Source organism: Ochotona curzoniae, unplaced genomic scaffold (assembly GCF_017591425.1).
Source record: "Ochotona curzoniae isolate NIBS_2020 unplaced genomic scaffold, NIBS_Ocur_1.0 contig_3190, whole genome shotgun sequence".
NCBI classification, from domain to species: Eukaryota; Metazoa; Chordata; class Mammalia; order Lagomorpha; family Ochotonidae; genus Ochotona; species Ochotona curzoniae.
The window spans coordinates 14,115,909-14,138,433 of NW_024465751.1; the positions used below are offsets into that span (position 1 = coordinate 14,115,909).

At 38.8% G+C, this 22,525-nt stretch overlaps 1 protein-coding gene across 3 annotated transcripts; it reads right to left on the reverse strand.

The window, feature by feature from the left end:
* Positions 1 to 314: 314 nt before the first annotated feature.
* On the reverse strand, positions 315 to 22,211 carry MED30 (mediator complex subunit 30). 3 transcript variants are annotated; one of them, XM_040979385.1, is made up of 4 exons: positions 21,934 to 22,211; positions 12,840 to 12,998; positions 10,714 to 10,818; positions 315 to 684 (listed from the first exon to the last, which is right to left on the reverse strand). In XM_040979385.1, the coding sequence occupies exons 1-4, from the start codon at positions 22,108 to 22,110 to the stop codon at positions 589 to 591; spliced, it is 537 nt and encodes a 178-aa protein (XP_040835319.1). In that variant the 5' UTR covers positions 22,111 to 22,211; the 3' UTR covers positions 315 to 588. The 3 variants fall into 3 exon arrangements, with proteins under 3 accessions (XP_040835319.1, XP_040835318.1, XP_040835320.1); XM_040979384.1 differs by having other exon boundaries at positions 10,710 to 10,818; XM_040979386.1 differs by lacking the exon at positions 10,714 to 10,818.
* Between the last annotated feature and the right edge of the window lie 314 nt (positions 22,212 to 22,525).

Genomic DNA, 22,525 nt, shown 5'->3' on the forward strand with positions numbered 1-22,525 from the left:
GTGCTCCCAGCTGGTGCCTCCTCACACTACCTGCTCACAGACAGAGCATTTCAATGAAGATCAGATATGAAACAGTCATTTTTATCTACTTACGGCAAGAGAGAAGTTAGCTACCTCGTCATTTTAACTGGCTTGATATTAACTGGTTTAAGAATAAAATTCTAAAAAATGAAGCAAAAATGCAAACATGCATTTAATTTAATTCATTTGTGCCATACACTGATTACATTTTATGCATCCATTTGCAAAAATATTTACATATACTTGTAACGTCACTAAAATAAGGAAAAACACTGACCAAATTTAAATCTTATTTTATACAATTTTATTTTTTTAAAAAAAGATTTAGTCAATGAAAATGAACAAAAACATACCCTCCTGGAGTTTATTACAATAATCTATGAAATCAAGAGTGTTTTTTAAAGCTAATACTTGAATGCAAGAACCATCATATAAAAATAAGGAAATCAGTTCTGGTGACTAAAATAAAAGCAGATAAATAATTTTCTTCTTCAAGAAAAAAATATAATTGAGGGAAAAAAGCCACAATAGAATAACATATATAAAGCAAGAAATTTAAACATCACTTTAGTTTCTCATTGCCAACATGGCATTTATATCCCAGATGAGATTTCGTAATTGATCCATAATTTGTTTCAGCTGTTGATTCTTCTGTTTGAGTTTCTGTAAGAAACAAAAGAATTTTATCAAAAATGTTTCATAAAATATAGACCATAAAGCAGGTTAAAAGGTCATCAGATAGGATTCCAATGGTTTAGACAGAAATGAAACCTTCAAGTAAGGTGGAGGGGGTCAGCCCGACTAACAGGCACTGGATTATAACGCAGCCTTTAGAGGCTGCTGGCTCCGTCTTGCTTTCTCTCTGACTGCCATCTCCACCCCCAGGTTCTTGGGTACTTTCCCCACCCAAGAAAATAAATTAAATATTTATGGCTTAACACCAACGAATATGGAGCTTTCAGGAGGCAGTGCAAAGGAACAGTTGACAGCACACACTCTAGACACAGATTCTGGGGCACTTGGCTGCTCAGTACCATTCAGACGTGGGCTAAAGGACTCATCTTTCTCTAAGTCTTGGACTTTCCAAACCAGAAAAAAAAAAAAAAGAAAGAAAAATCTGAATCCACTTCCAAAGAACTGTTAGCAGGATTTAATGATTCAACTCATTCAGTAAAGAACCTGCTTCATATTCAAATTGGGCCTGGCATATGAGCAAGCTTTCAGCAAATGCCACTAGTAGGTACAGAACTTTAACTGCCCATATAGTAGATAAAAACAAAACAAAACAAAACAAAAAACACAATGCCTCATGCAACTGATCTTTCAAAAATGTGGCAGAAGTCAGTATCTGCCCATACCATGAAGGTTCAATAAACTTCTCATTCTGCAAACGGAAGACAAAGTGGTCCAGCGCCTGATGCAATAATTTTCGCATCTAAGTTACACTGACTGCCAAGAAGCCATATGGCATGCATCTGTATTTCTATTCATGGATTCTACTAAACAACAGTTTACAAGCTTCTCCGAGGCACCCTTCCTTAAATTCTATGTGAGCTTATATAAAATAAAATACAAACACAAAAGCTCCCAGTCAGACCATTTACTAGCTACCACAATTAATATTCAATAATCCTGTGAAGACATTACAGTTGGAGATGCAACACTCATACTCAATTAGATCATTTTAAAGATATATTAAATACCAGATAAATTAGTATATACTGAAACATAATTAAAATGAAATGGAAAAATAAATGGGCAAGTGTGTAAAATGATTCTTCAAAATATCTTTGAGGCAAATCTATTGTCCATGAAAAAAAAAGATTTTATGTTTTACAGATAGTTGAATATTACTCATAGCCTGAATCTTGTGAAGATGCTTGGTGATTACTTCATCTATCTATGAACGACAGATCTATCCATCCATCCATCCATCCATCTATCCATCCATCCATCCATCCATCCATCCATTTATCTATCTATGAATGACTGACAGGTGTCCTATTTTTCATTCACTTCTCAAATGCCTGAAGCAGCTGGGACTGGCTTAGTCTGAGGCCAGCAGCCCAGAATTCCATCTGGGACTCTGATATGGGACAAGCACAAGAGCCATTCATCTGCTGTTTTCCCAGATGCAGCACTAGGAAGGTGGATTGGATGCAAAGTAGCAGACGCAAACCAGGCACTCTGATATGGGATCCTAAGTACTCGCCTAACCCAGTTACTAAGGCCTGCTCCAGTCATCACATTTTAACAGAAATTAAGAAGTAACTAGGAGTAATAAGATTATATCCTTTGCTGGTTAAAAATAGATTTCATTACTGATATAAAATTAGTGGTGTTTGTCATACCATGCCAGTAAGACTACTTTTCAGAATATCCATTTGGAAATGTAAATTCTGAGGGCCAGCATTGTGCTGCGGCCAGCGAAGCCTCTACCTGACGCCCACATCCCATACAAACACTAGTTTGAGCCATTACTGCTCCATTTCCAATCTCTCAAATATGCTGCCGCTCTCGCTTTTTATCTCTCTCTCTCTGTAACTGTGACTTTCAAATAAATAAAAATAAATCTTCAAAAAATAACAAATTCTGACATACATTTGTAAAAGGAGAGCTTCGTTCTTTTTTTTAAAAAAAGGAGTAAACAATGCTATCTTCAAGATAATATTCAACTCTAGGCAATGGCAAATCCTTTTTAAAAAAAATACTATGATACATTTTAATGCATCTTTGTCAATGATGCTGCAAACTGAGAAAGCACCACACTAGTAAACTATCTAGAGCCAAAGCACATCATGACAGTATCACAGCAGAGCTGATGGTTATGCTTATTAGTGGTTAACCTGAAAATAAATTTTCATGTCATGTTTTAGGATTTAATATACACAATCTTGCCACTGATTGATTTTAACAGAGGCTGACACCTGCCATTTTCTTTTTTTTTCTTTTTTTTTTTTTTAAAGATTTATTTTTATTATTTTTTGATTGGAAAGGCAGATATACAGAGAGGAGAGACAGAGAGGAAGATCTTCCTTCCGATGATTCACTCCCCAAGTGAGCGCAACGGGCCAATACTATGCCGATCCGAAGCCAGGAGCCTCTTCCGGGTCTCCCACGCGGGTGCAGGTTCCCAAAGCTTTGGGCCGTCCTCGACTGCTTTCCCAGGCCACAGGCAGGGAGCTTGAAGGGAAGCGGGGCTGCCCGGATTAGAACCGGCGCCCATATGGGATCCCGGGGCGTGCAAGGCGAGGACCTTTAACCACTTGCGCCACCGCGCCGGGCCCAACACCTGCCATTTTCAAAATCCATCAGCTGTGCCTAATTTGCTACGTTAACAGGTGAATGTATAAGTAGAATAGATATTTTGAAAAAAAAAAACGTTTATGCTAAGTCATGCCATGTAATTTAATATTCATACAAAGGCTGTGGCACTTAATTAAAAATGCTTTAATTTCTTTTTTTAACTTTTTATAGACAGGAAAAGATTTCACAAATTTCATACATACATTACACTCTGTGTATGATACATTTTACCTACTCTACCTTCCTTCATTTTCCTACTGTTGCTCCTCCTCCCTTTCTTGTTTTCCTTACATTCTATAAAAAATGCTTCAATTTTTAAATGTTTCTTGACTCTGTAACTAGTAGCCAATACATATTTCGATTTCATCCATCATCAAAAAGAGTAGCTTTAAGCAAAGTAAAAAGAACTCACCCAGATTTCCTTAAATGTCCTGCAAATATCTGTACATTATTGGGGTTTCAGAGCTTAAAGGATTCCAGGATACACAAGTGTGAAAATGAAATGAAAACTATTCAAGTAAACTAAAAAGCTCACCATTAGCAAGTTAGGCTGTTTTTCCCCTATAGCTTCGCATCAAGGACTGCCTGTGACAGATGTACGCGGCAGTTTCATGACACTGTGCTGGTGTGGTGCTTAGGCAGCCTGAGTGGCAAACACAGCATCCATGGGTTGTTGCATCTAATTTAGAGTAACATGGCAGTCACATTTTGAAAAAAGACTTATTAAGGGTCCACTGCAGGGTATATAAACCCAATTGCTGTATGTAGCTTATACAGAATGAAAAGAAATAAACAACATGGTAAGTCTGAATGCTTTTGGTTGAGTGTGATTACTAATTACTGATTGCATGGACTGAATGAGCAGCTTAGTTGTTTAATAAAAGTTAATGTTGGTACATTGCAATATGGTGCAATACTTCCATGTTTGTAAATACAGTAAATCATGTGACTGATCCCGAGCCAGGTGTTGCCCTGACTCCATGTGAGACTCTTCTACCCTCTCCGAGGTAACCTGTCCACCTGAGATGGGCCACACCTGCTCACTCAGGGCATAATTCTACTACTGAGGATAGTGCCCGGCACTAAACAGACACCAAAGTATTTGAACATCTGGATGCTCAAAGGAGAAATAACAAAAAAGGCAAATTAAAAAGCTTCCCCTAAATCCTGGACAAATGACAAAAACAAACAAGGAAACAGGAATCCTTAGCAAGCCTTTCAAATTTGTTGCAGTTATTTAAACATTGCCTTTTAGCAGTAAAAGAAGAAATGGTCATAATTAAAAATTATCCATTGTTATGCTCCATATCTAATAGCTAAAAAGTAAATTTGAATGTTCTAGCTATTAGCTATGTTATATGAACTGGAAAAAAACTGAGTATTTGCATGAGTGTGCACTGATTAACAAATACTAACACAAATGTTAGCAGACAAAAGAAAATATTATGAATATTGAAATATGGGTTTATAAATGCTGGCCTAATCAATAAACCTTTATTAATAGCATCCATGTGATCACAGTATTAGATTATGACTTTTACTGTCTGTACAAACTGTTCAAAATAAACAATCCTCATGGAAAAACTTTAACTGAGGCAAAATGTATAGCAAGAGTACATGGATTCATTTAAAATTTTTAAACATATATTTTTACCATATATTCTAGAAGACAGAGACAGAAATTGGAGGATTCGGAGGGAAAGAATAAAGAAAAACCATTGGTAGTATTTAGTTTACACAGTAAAAATTTCTAAATAAGAATCGATGCTACACTGAATTCACATTTTCACCATTTTCGTAAGGAATAAACTAAAAATCCCTTTTGCTCAAAAATTCCATTTTATTTAGCTTAGTTTCTGGCTTCTTTATTGACATTTTAAGTTCATCAAGTCATATTTTTCCTGATGTTTATTACCCAGTTCTCCAGTGTTTCTAACATATAAGAGGGCTAGTGTTGTGGCACAGCAAGCTATGCTGTCCATTGTAGTACCAGCACACCAGAGTCCTGGTTGGAGTACCACTTGCTCCCATTCCTGTTAATGTGATTGGGAAGGCAGCAAATGAAGCGCTTGGATCCCGCTAACCCATATGGGAGAGTCAGAGGGAGCTCCTGGCTGCTGGCTTCAGCCTTGTCCAACTCTACTGTGGCATTTAGGGACAAGGCAGCTGATGGAAGATATCACTCACTGGAGGCCTGATGATAAAAACTAGAGGAATGTAGACAGTGCCATGACAACAGTAAATTAAGTTTCTGCCTGCGATGCCAGTATTCCCAGTGGGCACTGGTTCAGGTCCTGGCTGTACCACTTTCTATGTAAATGCCTGTTAATGTGCCTGGAAAAGCAGCAGAAGATAGCCGAAGTCCCTGGGTTCACGCATCCATCCTGAGTACCTGGAAGAAGCTCCAGGCTCCTAGCTTTGGAACAGCTTAAGTCAGGCCATTGCAACCAAGGGGAATAAACTAGTGGATAAAAAATCTCTGTGTCTCTACATCTTTCAAATAAAAATAAATAAATCTTAGAAAACAACAAAAGCAACAAAAAGAGGAAAAACTGTAAGGGGTGCTGGCCTTACCAATGGCCCCAGGGGACTCACAGAATTGCACCTGCACTCCCTGTGGACACGAGTGACTGAGTACCACCTCCTGGCGTCCACACTGCCAGGGGACAGGAGGTTCCTGGCCAGTGAAACCACACTAGAAAAAGTGAGGAGACAGTGGCAGCAGACAGTAGGCTGGGAGCAGGGAAAGAGCTGACAGCGAGACCATGTCCTGGATTGTGGTTCTGCACCGGCTTAGGGTGCCCTGCACCCACAGAAACAACAGTCTCACTCCCTGGGTTCCTCAAAGGCATTTGAACAAACACCCCTCAGAAACAGCTGCAGCTCTCCAGTTCAAGCACACAACCTGCTTCCTAGTCACCCAGTAATGAAGCTGACTCACAAAGCCACCAGTTAGCTCGCTGGCACCTCCCTCCTAAACCTAGTGGCTTGCATTTAAGCATCTTAAATGCATCAGCTCTTTAACAGCTTCCATCTGGGAAGACAACAAAGCAAAGTAGCGGCTCGGAAACTCTGGCCCACAACCATCATAAAGCCTAGAAGCCAGGGGTGTTTTTTCAGAGAGAGCAAATGTGTCCCACAAAGCATAAAATATTAACCAGAATATTAACAAAATAGTAATAGCTCTTAAAATAAGTCGGCCAGACCCCACATTAGAATACCTTGGAATTTCAGCAGTAAGACCCAACTTAAGGATTCAAAATTTAAGTCTTGAAATTTCTTATAAACAGATGCCATTATGCACACCCGCTGTAAGAAGGGAGAAAACCAAAAGGAAGGCATGCGATGGCAGACATGGTGAAATCAAAGATAAGGAAAGCCTCAGGCCGAGAGGGGAACAGCAAGACTAACAGCATTCTGACCCAGCAAGATCACTGAGCTCTCACAAAGGCAGGCGAAGAACCAATACACTAGTGGATGATTTTGACTCTGCAGAAAGTTGGAAAACAGTACTGAGTAGCTAACACAGATGTACGAAACACTAACTAAAACTCTACACAATTAAAAAATTACTAACTCCAGGAAAATAGAAAAGCTGCTCAACCAAAGAATGTAACGCCAGTGAATTATGGGCTTTAACAATAAACAATTATGTGGCCATAATACTGTGAAAACAATATTTATTGAGCCCCAACTATTATATAATTTCACTGAAAGGTTGAGGGGAAAGAAATTATGAGGATCCAGGAAAGTGGTGTTTTGACATGGTAAACTCCTCTTGAGGGGGTGGAAAACATATTAATTACATCTTTCACTTAAAATTTACAAACTCTAGGTCAATAGCTAGCAAGGCTGTTTTGATTAAGCACCACAAAAGCATTATATTCTGATGAGTTGGAAGGTTTTCTTGGCTGTTAAATCAAGGATAAATTATTTCAAAGTCATCAGTTGGGAAAAAAGAACTCAGAAAAATGAAACAAAACATATTAGCAAAATTATAGCTTTCTGAATTTACATAGATATTTTTCCAAAGATCATAAAACCATCTACGGTAAAGAATAAAATATATCCATGTCACACATGTGACACACTTAAATTCAAGCTAATGATACATTTCACTGTATTTTATAAAAAATACAATTACAGAAAAAACAGTGCTTCAAATTCATTGTAAATAACAAAACCTGACATCACTTCAATAAATGAATGTCTCATATCTCTAGAATACCTAATAATTTTCAATTTTCAAAATCTGTATTACAGATTTTCAGTTCCTTCCTCATCTCTTAACGATTTTCTGCAAGAAATTTATTCAGTAGTCATTCATTTCCAGCACATTTGCTGGAACTGCTCTTCTCAATCTCTATTTCACTTTTTCTTTAAAGTTATAGAAGTTTACTTCATAAAATCCAACTTTTGCTTTCTTCTGAGTTTTGACATCTAGTTTCATTTTTTTCTATTTTTTGCTTTGCCTGCCTTATTCTCGGCTCTGAAGTTCACTTATGCAAAGCATAATCTAAATGCTGATTTCTAAGGCTTTCTGGTATATAGGCCATTTTCATGCAGAATCATGCTTCTACCACATTAAACTCTCATTTATAAGACTGATTATGGTGGTTCCAATTCCTCCTTTTTATCAACGATTTGGCTTCCCACTGTTTCAGCTGTCTATGATCAACTGAGGTAGAAAATATTACATGGAGAATTCCAGAAATAAGCAGTTCTTAGATTTGAAACTGCTCCAATTCTGAGTAGCACAAATAAATCTTGGGTCATTCTGCTCCATCATGCCTAGGATGTGAATTATCCCTGTGCTCAGTGTATCTACATTTTATATCCTGCCCATCTGTTAGTCCCTTAACAACCACGTGGGATACTGGTCTACCACAGAACCAGCTGTTAGTGCTCAAATAAACCTTACTTTACTTAATGTCCTAAAAACACAAGAACAGTGATTTTGGCAGTACAGGTATATCAAAGAAAAGCTATAAAGTACTGCTTTTCAGTGAAAAGGAGTAAGTACAATAAGATCCAGATATTTCAAAATGTTCATAGACAAAAGTGGATTTATAAAAAATGATGTATATTTTTTGAAATATCCTTTCAGTTTGAGAGACCGAATCGCAGAACTTTTATTACAGAATATTGCTACAACATCTGATTCAAATGATAGAAATGACAGCAGTTGTATCTGTGGCAGTTATTATTTTTGTTATTCTCTTAACTGTACCTAATTCATAAAATGATCTTTATTATATAAAACGTATGAGGAAATTATAAAAATTTCGTGGAAAATACATACTACGAAAAAACAATGCATGGATTTCAATAATTTTTTACACCAAAATGAACATTAATCACACTTTCTCACTAACTCATTGAAGCTGAAGTACTCTTGTATTTAACAGTGAAGTAAAAATAATGCATTTAGTGTTTGATACTGTGTCCAGCTGCAGGCAGCCACCGCGAGTTTTAGAACTTTTGTCCTGCAGAGCAGAGGATATAGCTCACTGAGTTATTTTACAATTCCATTTGCTCTTGTCGAGTATTCCTAACTCTATCATTTGAAATCTGAAATGCTCAACATTCAAAACCTCTTTAGCACTGATATGATGTTGTGGTGGAAAAGTCTACCTAGACCTTGTATGAGAGACAGCAGTCAAAATGCAGGTGCACTAAAAATATGAAATACAGTTACATGAATTTTGTGTTTATACCTGAGTCCCCTCCCTAATACAATCCACTTTATATATCATACACACACATCTCCAAAGCCCACGTCCAAAATATTTCTGGTCCAAGGATTTCAAATGAAGGATATATAATCTATGTTTTTGTGTTTATTTAGTATTTCATAATGCTTCACATTACACTTTAACTTTTGAAACAAAGTATGACGCTTTTTCAGACTCTTCCTTGATATTTTTGTGTAATACAACGGAAAAAAATCTCCGTTGTGTTGTACTAAAATTCTACCAACTTTGCAGGCTTTCAAGAAGGGCTCATTTTAGATTTGGACTATTTCTGTATTTAAAATAAAAATGAAACTAATAAAAATTTTAAAACACTAAGAAAATAATAAGAATGGCATCTTTGTATTTCTTAAGAGTTCTGTATGTTCTTTAAATTATTCAAAACTTCTTTTCTGTATCTGTAAGAGGTTAGTCACAAACATTGCTATACCTAATTCTGATCTACTTAGTATTTGGTTTTTGCATTTGTAAATAGATTATTGAGAGGATGCAAACAGTTCGTTACAAATAAACCAGATTATTTTTTTGAAAAGAAAATTGTATTCATTTCTTAATAGCATGCACTGTCCATGATTCTTGGGAATTTATATAATGAAATTGGTTTACAACATGTGAGAAGCATGTCAATTTTCTTTTGCAAAACCTGTTTATCAAGTCAGTTTCCCCAAGCATTCAAACATAAGCACGTACATAACATTACCACAGCTGTTTCCTAATATTTGTTTGTTGTTTTTTATACTAGACACTACCTACAAAATATCTGAACCAAGATGGAGTAAAAGCATCATATTTCATGCCTGTTTTTATATGGAATACCTCTATATTTTACTTTTATAAAAATTTTGCAGATCAAACAAAACTTATCTTCATAAAACATGCTCCTTGAATCAGCATGCAGGAATGAATTCTATCAAATGTCCTTTAGAATCCAACAGGTATTTTTCCCATTATAATCTTCACTGACAGCATATGTTTATACACATTGACTTGCCCTCATGTATTTCAGACAACCCTTCTTGATTATGGTTGGCTATGGCAGGATTGTTAATACAATGAAGAATTCTGTAACTACAATTAGCAATTTTAGGATGGAGCAAGAATGGAGTTTATTCACTGTGTCATTTCTGTTAGGTTTTGTCTAAGTTTTGGCCATGCTATACCACCGAATGAGTGGGTAACTTTTTGTATTTCTCCTTCACATAAGAATTATTGGAACTTTATCTTCTAAGCTTCTGAAAATATTCAGCAATAAAAGTGTCCTAATCAGGGGCTGGGATGGGAGGAAGGATAGAGAAGGATCTGACATCTATCTCAACTTCATATTCTCATGTCCTGCTTCTGAATTTGTACTGCGTGCTGCTCCAAATATACTATAAGCTATAGAATCAGAATTCTGCTATGAAGAAGAAAATGGCTTGTTAACGAGTAAGTGTCCATGAAGGGTTTTGAGGAGCTTTCTGGAGAGTTGTGCCATCTTTTCTGACTGTTCAGAGGACATTTCTGCATGCATTTTAAAATAGGTTGAGTTTGCCAGAGACACAACTTCATGTAATTCCATAATTTGAAACCGATGTTTGAGTTTATTCACACTAATTTTTTAGATAATTCTAAAACCTACAGACTAACAACTCACTTTGTTCACTTCAGCAATTTCTCTCCTCTCTTCAGTAGCAAATCGAGGGGGGCCAGCTCTATCATCATTCTTCGAACCATCTTCTTCCACGTATGGGATAAGTTGCTGCAAATGATGAGCAAAAGTTGAAAGTTAAAAAAGCAATGGACATTTCCCACTGATATAGACAATGAAGATCAACTTTTATACTTTCGGTAGCATAAAAATTTAAGGTGCTATCCTGAAGCAACAGCCTTAGAAGTGCATTGTTTTGATACGTGCCAAATATTATCGTCAGGTTTCTTTTGCAAAACAGTCTTTACAACATTGGTTGCCACACATAATTAAGTAATACCTCACTATTCAATCAGTAAATTGCCAAATGGTAGGTGAGGACTTGTAAAAACAATGCCAAAGACAAAGTGATTATTGTCCCTTAGAGATTTATAGTATGTTAACATATGGAAGGCAAACTTTCCTTCCTCTAAACTAGAAAGATAGTTACTCAAAGTAACTTACCAGCTAAAATGTTATTGTCTATGGACATTTCTAAATGTTTTAACTTTTTCTAATTGTAGGAATGTTTACTTTGTAGAAGATTTTATATAGCTGTGAAACTTCTGGAAGAATTAGAATTAAATGTGAGTGTGTGTGGTTTGTGAGAAGTTTATTTGATAAAAATGCTTGTAAATGTGACAGGTTTTAGGGGGAATCTAGTATCTACCCTCTTACAGGGTCATCACAGAAATATGTCAGACACAAACAATCGGTAAGATAAAATCATCTGGCCAAACTTTATGTTCTAGGGAGAAAAAGAGATTCAACCACATCTACTTTGTCCCTTTTGTTTTAGAACAGAGCTTTCGTTCCTTGCAAGATGGTTCATCTCCATTCCGACAGGTCCCTACAAGGATTCACCTGTCCTCATTATAATTTCCCTTTCCCCAGCTTCCTCCTGAAATGCTCTTTCATCATCTACATGTGCTCTATCTAGCACTTACATCTCCTGCTTTCAGCTCTGCTTCTTCAAAGACTCAGATCTTCTTGCCAGCATCAGCTCCCTACTTCCTGTTTAATCTTCAACATACTGCAGTATGACTTCCGATTGCTACCATTTATATAAATATGCATATTTACATGTATGTAAAATGCATAGTCACCAAATTTAATTTCAGGTGATAGATACTATTGGTTAATGATTAAATATGACAGCTACTAAATGTAATATTTCTATAGATAGTCCTTTCTTATTGTCAAACTGCATATCATCAAAAATGTTTAAGATGTTTGGCCCTCACTCCAGGAGGAAGACATGTTCATGTTATTCCCGTTTTCTTTTTGAACAATCAGCGTGAAAAGGATGACTCAAGAAAGGGTAAACTGAAGAAGATTCTGGAAAAAAAATGATCAGAGCTATGGGAAAAAGAATAAAAAATGCAATTGACATGCTGCAGACAAGCCAAGGAAAATGAGGCTACAGAGAAAAAACTTGTATGCACTTGTTCACTCCCCGAATATCCACAAAGGCTGAGACTGGGCCGGATGGAAGAGGGGATCTCAACCTACGTCCCCCACAGGGGAGGCAAGAACTCACTGCCTACACTTGTCATCTTTCCAGATCTTCACTGGCAGAAGGTGAGAGACGGGGGGCCAAACCCAAGCATCAAACCCAAGCACTGCCATACAACAGATATTCCACCTGGTATCATAATCACTAAGCTGAACACCTGTTCCTAGAGAATTTATTTTTAAGGCAGAAGGATTCCAATGGGCTAAACAGCAAATCTACATTAATCATGCTAAAAAAATAATGTTATCTGTAAAGGACTTGCATAAAAATATTCATGATACTAAAATTTCTACCAAAAAAAAATTTTACCTGAACTGATTTAAAAGCAAATGTTCGCCACAATAACAAAAACTGTCATACATAACACTACTCTCTCCAAAACAAAGGACACCAGCGGCCTGAATGTCAGTCTACTAGAAATTCCTAACATGGCAATATGGTAGCAATTCTATCCATTTTCACTTTCAATATAAAGGATATGGAAATAACGTTAAAATAGGAGAAAGAGGAAAGCGGCGTAAACAACAAACGCTTTGACACTATCTCACATGTTCCATTCACCCTCCACGAAGCTTACCTCCACTGGAACGGGATCCATGCCGCCACAGTTTTCATTGCATTTGTCATAGACTAATCGCAGCTTCCTGAAAAGGACAGAAAGCTGGCGCAGATGGTCTTGTAGTTTTGTCAACCGGTCTTGGTATGTTCCAGTATGGTATGTGACACCATTTGGCAGCTTATTGGACAAAACAAAATAAAAATACAATTAAAATAAAGATTTTTTATAAGTAAAGCTAACACTTTTAAACATAGCATAAAAGCAAGCTATTCCTCATAATCCAGTTCAATATTAAGAATTTCAGAGAGCAATATATGCTCATTAAGTAGCAACTTGACATCAAATGTCACTCTTGTAAAATAGATCTAGGCAGTGAAATGCCTTTGACCACTTGAAATATTTGCATTTTCCCCCTGTAATCTGAGAAATATAACTATAATAAAAGGCACAGTTCTGATTTTTTTAAGATTTGCTTATCTGAAAGGCAGAGGGACATGGAGACAGAGAAGACAAAAATGGACAGAGAAGTCTTCCATCTGTTGGTTCACCATTCGCCACCCTGATGGCTGCAGTAGCCACACTGGGGCCAGACTAGATCCAGGAGCCAGGATTTCCGTCTGGATCTCCCATCTTGAGTTGTTAGCTACAACCCAAGCACTGGGTCATCCTCTGCTACCTTCCCAGGCACATTCACAGGAAGCTGGGTGAGCAGCTAGCAGCCTGGATCCCAACTGCTGGGATGACACTTTCCTAAGAGATGGCTGAAGTTGCGGCACCACAAAACCAGCCCAGTATGTGCAATTTTACTATTATTTTTATGTAAAGAAAGAAGCTGTTGAGATTGACCAACAAGTTAAAAACAAAACACAGCAGGAAAAAAATAGTGAAGTTCAATGTTTTTAGCAGAAGCAAATAGTAGTATATTGCTACTGCAAAAATCTTCTCAAAATATTGTTTCAGTGATTATTAATATGTTTAAGGAACACATTAAAATAGAAAGATGCAACCAAAATTTTACCTAGAAGATCATTAAGAGGAAGTATGGTGCAGACTTGTATTTCAACATTATTAATAACTTACTACAAATAACAGCTATGTTCATAATTCTATCTAGCCAAAAGTATGTATCGAAGTGATGATTAAGTCATAAGTAAATGAACATTATTGCTTACTTAGAATTTACTCCTGTGCATTACTAGAAGTCATGAAGAGTATCTTCCTTTCTCTCTATGTTTATATTTCATACCTATACCTGGATGTGTGGAGCTGTTCTCATTTTTACTGATTTATTTGAGAGATACGGACATAAGGATACACAAGGAAAACCAGGGCTGGGCCAAAATGAAGCTCCAGGTTTCCCACTCAGGTGACAAGAATCCAGCTATTTGAGCTATGGCCTGCTGCCCCTCGGCTGTTAGCAGAAAGCTGTAGTTGGGTGCAGGGCTAGCAGTCCAACCAGGCACTGGGACAGGAGGGCCACACTTCCCAGCTGGCTTCTTAACTGAGGACCAAATGCTGACCCAATCCGAACGTTTAAATCAAGAACATTTACACTGCATTTTCCAGTGTAGAGGTATTTCCATTTATAGGAGCTCATCCATATATTTAGCTTGGGGATTAGACTCATGTGCTTTAAGATCAAGGCATTACCTACTAGCCAGTAACTAGGAGATCAAGCCGATCATTTCACAAGATACAATGTTTGGAGAGAAAAGAAAATAGATCACAAAATCATTAAACCCATAAACATGAAAAAGACTGGAAAAGCCTACACAGTTGATAAAAGGTACATAAGCTTGAACAATTTTTGTTCTTTTTTATGTCACTCTCAAAGTAATACTCCAGAATATGAATTAAGGAGACAGATCTTCTGACATTACTTGAAATATTATTAGAATTTCAGGAAATTATCAAGCATTAAAACAATCATAAATGAATATAACAAAGTACCAAAGTCTGAGTTAGTAAAAATACATTAAAAGGGGAAATTACGAGTCACTCTCCCCAGTACAATATAGGGTTCTCCCTCATGAATGCTAAACTTATGAACTTTTTATAGACACTAAAAATTGTGAGAAAAATTTAAATGGATTTTTGGTTGCTTGTTTGGGTAAGGTAGTGTAATGATTAGAGCTTGCACGAGAAGTACTCTGTATCCTTATTGTAGCATTTAGTAGGTTTATTCCTTTGTTCATATTAATTATTCGTAAAGACTGCAACTTTCATTTGGATCATCTCTTTAATGTTTTTCAACAATACTGTAGTTTGAGATGTAGGAAAATTTCACCTGTTTGGTTGAATTTATTCCTAGGCCTGTTTGTTGTTACAGTAAGTGTGATGATCTTATTACTTAGATCACATACTGTTGGCCTATAAAAAAGCTACTTTATTATATGCTGTTTTTTATTCCTTCAGCTTTGCTGAATCTGTTTGCTAGCTCTAATAGGTTTTGGAGGTCTCTGGAGTTTTCTCTAAGTAGGACCATGTCATCTGCAAACAGCGACAATCTGACTTCATCCTTTCCCATTTTAACACCTTTTAGTTTTTCTCGTCTAATATTACTAGAGCTTAGTACTACACTGAATAAAAGTGATGGAAGTGAGCATTATCTATCTTGTTTTAGGTCTGAGAAAGCCTTGAGCTTTCCCCCTTTCTTAGGATGTTAGCAGTGGGCCACACATGTTCTTTCTGTATCTAATTTGCTCAGAATTGTTCATCACGAGATGTCTAATCTCATCAACTGCATTTTTTGTGTCTGCTGAGATAATCCTGCAGCTTTATCCTTCTAGTGATCTAATACATCACACACATAGAAGAATGAAATTAGACCGCATCTCTTACTGTATACAAAAATCAACTCCAATGATCAAAGGTTTAGATGTAAGACTGAACACCATGAAACTAACAGAAAGCACCAGCAGAGGCTTCATGGCATTGACCTAGGCTGGGATTCTGCGGTTAGCAATGCTGCCTTGCCCGATCTGGGAGACAGGAAACCAAAACATCACATTACAATGCTTCTACAAAACTTAGAAAATAACCAATAGAATGGAAAGACAACCGATAAACAGGAGAATATATTGGCAACTCATACAAGAGCTACATAGCAGGCTTGATTTGTGAATATTAAGGGGTAAATATCTAGAATATCTGAGGAATTCAAATATGCAAATAATAGGAAAGCAAATAATCAGATTTCTTTTTTAATTAAGCAAAATCCCTGGTCAGCTTTCATCTAAATACTGGCATCCCAAAAAGAGGAACATTTGCTCAGTCAGATAAATTACTATGTGCCTTTCATGTGCTGCCCCCACTGCCAGAAGCTGAGATATAGCAGTAAACTTGAAGACAGGCTTCCATGCTACTGAGTGTATGCGGCAAAGTGCCTGCGACGCACTGAGTGTGGGACAGCCCTGTAGCAGAAAAGCTTATCCATAAACATCTCACTCATGAATATGGATAAGAAACCATAAAGATATCATATCCTACATACTAAGAAGGCTATCAAGCGAATGCAATTTCCAATCTTCAAATCAATATAAAAATCAATAAAAAATACCTCAAGGTGCTAAAACATATTTATCTTGATAAAAATGCCAGTGCTGTGATTATTATGGAATCATTAGAAATATTCCCATTAAGGTCAGGAACAGAAAAGGATATCAAAGAAGAATGCAAATAATACTAGTAAACACTGGCAGCATTGGCCAAAATAATTAGAGAAGAAAACGGCTGAAATATTAGAGTGTGGCATAATCCTAACTACTTCCAAAACGCTATTATAAGTAAAGGAATTTAATGTGTAAGTGGGTACAAAATCAACAGAAAGAAAGTAATGGCTTTGCTTTCACCTATGAAAAACAAACATCAAATAAGGAAAGGAAGGAGACCCCATTATTGCAACAACAAAAAAAAGTGAGTCTTGTGGCCGGCCTTGTGGGGTAGCAGGTAGATCGCGCAGCCTTGAATACTAGCATCCCAAAGGAGTGCAGGTTCAAGTCCTAGCTGCTCTACTTCTGAACCAGAATTCTGCTAGCATGCCTGGTAAAGCAGCAGAAGACAGCCCGGTGCTTGGAGCCTTCTTACCAGTGCCACGTTCCTCATTTTGATCTGGCCTGGTCCTGGCCACGGGCTGGGCGCTCCTGATGGAAGCTTGCCCTCTTGGTGTCTCTATTTCACCCTCTACCTTTGTAACTCTATCTTTCAGATAAATAACTCTTTAAATGGAACATAAAACAAAATAAAAAGAAATCAACTGTAAAAACCTCAATATAAAAACACTCCAAATAATTTGCAGAGATACAATGATATTCCATAATTTGTGTTCTAATTTTGCTAATAACACTCAGCATTATAACGTGAAGTGTTTCTGCGGTTGGATAAACCTAAGACAAACACCAACACTTTTTTTTCCTAAGAAATAAACAAGCTAATTCTAAAGTTTATGTGGCAAGATAAGGAAGAATGGCTAGAGCAACTGTGACGGTTAAGTATAAACACAATATAGAGCCTCTAAAATCAGAGACATTTGGCATTAATACATAAAGGAAAGGCAGAAAAATAAAATAGAACAGCAATCCAGAAATACATTCATCCAAATGCATCAAGTAGCACCTGAAGTTAGTGAGCGAGGAAAACATAAAACTAGGGCCATGTCCTATTTATAATAGGATAAATTTCATAAGGGCAGACATCTTTAATATAAAACTGAAACAACAACAACAAAGCACCCATATAATTCTTCCTGATTGTGGAGTGAGGCAGGCCATCCTAACCAGAAAACCTAAATGACTGGAAAGTCAACTATTTTTTTCAAAAGCATGCACGGTAGAAAGTGCCACAAGCAGAGCCCAAGGTAAAAACAGTACTTGCAAGTTGCATCACACACACCCCCTCACATGGAGAGGTTTCTTATATATACACAAATAGTGAGGTCTTACAAACTGGGGCAGGAGGGGGCGGAGGAGAGTAAAGAATCCCCCCTCCCCGAAAACAAAGATAGAGCAATGGGCAAGATGAATAATCATTTAGCAGAAAAGGAAATCAGATTCATGAATAAAGAAATGCTCAAATTCAACCAAAATAAGAGAATCAAAGGCAGAATTTTCAGCTACCCAGTGATCAAACATTTAAAAATGCAGTAACTCACCACCTTGGTCTTGGTTGGACACAGCAGAATCAATTTGTGTGACGCAGAGAGGGCAACTTGCTGCAGTTTACCTGATTGTACAGGCAAACAGCTATTTCTGAAAAACTTACCCTGCAGGTATATTGGCACATTTGTGCAGGCTATTTAGTAGAGTATAATAATGAAAGGTTCAAAACAGTCTAAATCATAATATTTCTACATGGTGGAATACTGCACACTATAAAAAGGAAATGGGAATATGATCTGCAGGGACAAGAACAAACTTCAAAGTACATGAAACAAAAAAGCAAGACACACAGTGGTGTGTACAATATACTACCGTCTGTTGCAAAGAACACACATACACTCATGCTTAAGGATCTTACTCCAAGAACCGTCAAAAACCACCACCAGGGGGAGGAGGCTTGGAGGCCTAAGGGTCAAGGAAAGGGAGCCTTCACCACAGAGGCAGGACCAAAGCGATGCCACACTTCACAGGGAATCTCAGCGTGGGATTTACCAACACCTGAGCAAACAGCTTTAAATGGAACATAAAACAAAATCTGGAAATCTTTTAGAATATCTGTGTGTGTGGTTTTCTCAGAGGACAAGCTACAGTTTCCGTCAGACGTACAAGCAGCAGCTGAAAACAGTGAATATATAAAGAACCAATCTCTAAAATTACTAGAAATTATCTCAGAAGTTTTAATTTGTGGTGTTTTATGCCATAATCCACTGTACATATAGTAATACAAGATGACTTTTCACATTTGAATACTTCCAATATATTGATATATAAGTAAATAAATCAGTAGTAGATTGATAATATATGTACTCAAGAATATCAGGTTTGTTCACATTATTTTTGTCTTTTCAGTCAATTATGACACCCCAAGGGTCTTAAGTTAGACAATGAAATTCACAAAATGAGAGGTACACAAATAATGATTATGACCTTTGCAAATTAGCTTTGAATATAGCTAACATGCTCTTGAAAAAGCCTGGTTCTTTCTGTCAGTCATGCGCTTGTATCATACCTGTTTTAATTACATATGTTGTTTGACATTCGGAACTATTATAAAGAGGTTATTCCAAAGGCCACCAGCAATATGTGATGTTGCATAATTTACTTTTTTTTAAGCCTCTGCTTCCTCATATGAGAAATAGTGATATTTAAAAATGTTTAAAATGATGACATTTAAAAACTGGTCCTGTAACTACAAATCCAACCAAGTAAAACATCGCTTGTTAGCTATTATCTCTAGCTATCACTGCTAATCCAGTACTGTTTAAGAGTTAACAGTAAATAGATGCTGGGCCTAGCGCGGTGGCCTGGTGGCTAAAGTCCTTGCCTTGAACACCTGGGATCCCATGTGGGTCCTGGGTTCTAATCCTGGCAGCTCCACTTCCCATCCAGCTCCCTGCCTGTGGCCTGGAAAAGCAGCTGAGGACAGCCCAAGGCCTTGGAACTCTGCACCCACGTGGGAGACCTGGAAGAAGTTTCTGTCTCCTGGCTTTGGATCCGCAGATTACGAGCCGTTGCGGTCACTTGGGGAGTGAATCATTGGATGGAGGATCTTCCTCTCTGCCTGTCCTCCTTTCTGTATATCTGACTTTGTAATAAAAATAAATCTTAAAAAAGTAAATAGATGCTAAATTCTGAGGCATCACTTAATCACATCTTAACAAATCTGATACTAGTATATTTATTTTGCTAAGTGATTGCTAGAGAGTTTTAGATCTTACCTTGGATATCCTTTGTATTCTATTCCATGCTAGTTTACTGATGTAGTCTTAAAGAATTCCACAAAACTGAATTATAACCAGGAGGACAAAAAACATCTCAGCCATTTAAAAACATTCTGGCCAGTGCTTTGACGGTGCAGTCGCTGTCATTCAAACCCAACAACATATTAAAAATATCACCTACACTGACCAAACGGGACTTTATGCCAGGGATACAAGTATGGTTTGATGCACCAATCAATAAACTGACACCCATATCAGCAGAATGAGGGGGAAAATTATGTGAAACTCATCAGGTGCAGAGAAAGCATTAAAACAAACTCATGGAAACCTTAACCAAATTAAGTGTTGTAAAAGGAACACATCTCAATATAATAAAAGTCTTATACCAAGAAGCCCACAGCCATTACTGAATGGCACAAAGATGGGGAACTACTCAAGGACGCCCATTCTCCCCACTCTGTTTCTGCACAGTGCTGGGAGCGTTGCCAGAGGCCTTAGGCCAGAGACAGAAAGAGCATACACACCGGAAAGGAGAAAGTCCAACCATTCCGCTTTGCAGCTGACATGATTCTAAGAGAGGGTGGACCCAAACGATCCCACCAGGGATTCCAACTGACCTCTACCGCTCACAGGCTTTTGGCAAGGCATTTTCTCTTACATTTTCTGTTTTTATTGGAAAGTCAGACTTTACAGAGAGAAGGACAGACAGAACGATCTTCTGCCTGCTGGTTCCCAACACATGTAAAGTGAGGATTTAGCCACATCTCCCTAAGACTTCTCTGGGAAAGACCTCCTCCTCCAGCAGTGGTAAAATAAGCAAGAACACAGAAGTCAGTTCACTGACTGGTGCTAGAATATTTGTGTATCCAAATGAAAACTAATAAGCTTGAATTCCTATTACTATACCAAAATAACTCAGTATGAGTTACAAAGATTTTAAGGTGAAATCAAACTACTAAACTTAAAAAAAAAAAAAAAGATCTATTTATTTTTGTTGGAAAGTCCGATATACAGGAGAAAAAGAGACAGAGAGGAAGATCTTCCATCTGTTGATTCACTCCCTAAGTGGCCCCAGTGGCCAGAATTGAGCTGATCCAAAGCCAGGAGCCAGGAGCCTCCTCTGCGACTCCTACGTGGGTGGAAGGTCCCAAGACTTTGGGCAGTCCTGGACTGCTTTCCCAGGCCACAAGCAGGGAACTGGATGGGAAGTGGAGTAGCTGGGACACAAATTGGTGCCCACACGGGATCCTGTCCTGTGCAAGGCAAGGACTTTAGCTGCCAGGCTACTGCGCCCAGCCAAAACTACAAAGCTTTTAAAAGCAAATAGGAAAAAAAAAAAGGAAATAGAACCTCTTAGTTACCCTGGGTCAGGCAAAGATTTCTCAGATGGGACCCCGAAAGCAGACCTTGTGAAAGGAAAAATCACTAAGTCTAATCTCATAAAAATAAGAAGTGCCTATTTTCAACAAAGTTAGGGTAGGGCAAACACAGCCTTGGGAAGTCTTCTTCGGACAATGTAAGGCAAGATGCTGGAGGGTTCAGCAACTCCCCTTCCAGACATCTACCAGAGCCAGACAAACACAGGCTCACAGCACAGTCTGTACCCAGATACTCACGGCAGGGTGCTTTTTTTAACGGCCCAGATGTCCTTCCAGAGACGAACAGACACCTAACCTGGGACACAGTCACAGGTTGGCAGCAATCACCCGGCCACAAAGAGCAGAGAGAGAGCTTCTGACGCCCTGGGTCCTCTTTCAGGACCCCCAGAACTCTACCTTCTGTATGGCTGCAATGATGTAGCCTCTAGAAGAGGCCGACTTTATCTGAGAGGACAGAAAGCCCCTCACTGGCTCTATGGGGTCAGCGAAAACTTGGGAAGCAGATGTGGCCACTGCCAGGATTATCGTGACGCACGTCCCGTCTGTCAACACTCGGGGGCTGGCTTTTTGTTTTTTAAAAATCGGTTAGCATGACTCGAATTCTTCAACTTTCGGACTGCTGGGCAAGCATTTTGCTGGGAACGACTTTAAAGAGGAAAATGGAGTGCGACCCACCCTATCTCACAAGGCGCTGGAGTTGACATAACTTGTCAACTCTGGAGAATCTAGAAAATGTGCCTGCGAGGTTCCGGGAACGCCGTCCGGCAAGCTCACCCCGGCACAGACATCATTTCTGTGGGCGAGTGGGGTCCCCAGACCCCTCGAGGCTCGCCCCGCGCACCCCGTGATGGCCCACCTGCATGTTCCGCAGCAGCTGGAAGATCTCCATGGTGCGGTACACGATGTCCTGGACCGTCTCCTGCCCGATTCTACACAGCGACGCCGTGTTGACCTCCCGGGCGGCCTGCTGGGCCTGCGGCCCCCCGAAAGGCCCGGCCGCCATCCCCGAGGCCGCCAGCGGAGGGGTGGACATGGCACGGGCCGGGAGTCGGCGCTGGGCGGCCGCCCCGGAACCGCCGCACTGCCAGGCCTCGGCGCGCGCACAGCCGCTTGAAAGACCCGGGCGAGCGATTTCAAAACACCAGCCGCGACTTCCGCCTACATGACGCCACACGGCCTCCAGACGTCACGGGCGCCGCCCACTCGTCGGAACCCTGGGAACGAGTCTCCTCGCGAAGCTGGACAGGATTGGGCGAGGGGCTGGGACGGGATAGGACGGACGGGTGGAGCAGCCAATCAACCGCTGCAATCAGGCCAGGGGCGGTACTCCGTGTGGGGGCGGTGCAGGCTTTCCCAGAGTCTGGATCCCTTGCTGGAATGCTTGGCGGAATTGGGCTTTTGCATTGAGTTCCTGCCTGAGCATTTTGACTTCATGGACCCTTTCCTTT

Bases quoted from the DNA above. Each gene is read 5' to 3' on its own strand.
- MED30 (XM_040979384.1), bottom strand. From the start codon at position 22,110: ATGTCCACCCCTCCGCTGGCGGCCTCGGGGATGGCGGCCGGGCCTTTC. The intron at 12,999-21,933 runs GTGGGCCATCAC...TTGTCCAATAAG, and splicing joins AGCTGCTGCGGAACATGCAG to CTGCCAAATGGTGTCACATA. The intron at 685-10,709 runs GTTGTTAGTCTG...TGTTTCTTACAG, and splicing joins TGCTGAAGTGAACAAAGTGA to AAACTCAAACAGAAGAATCA.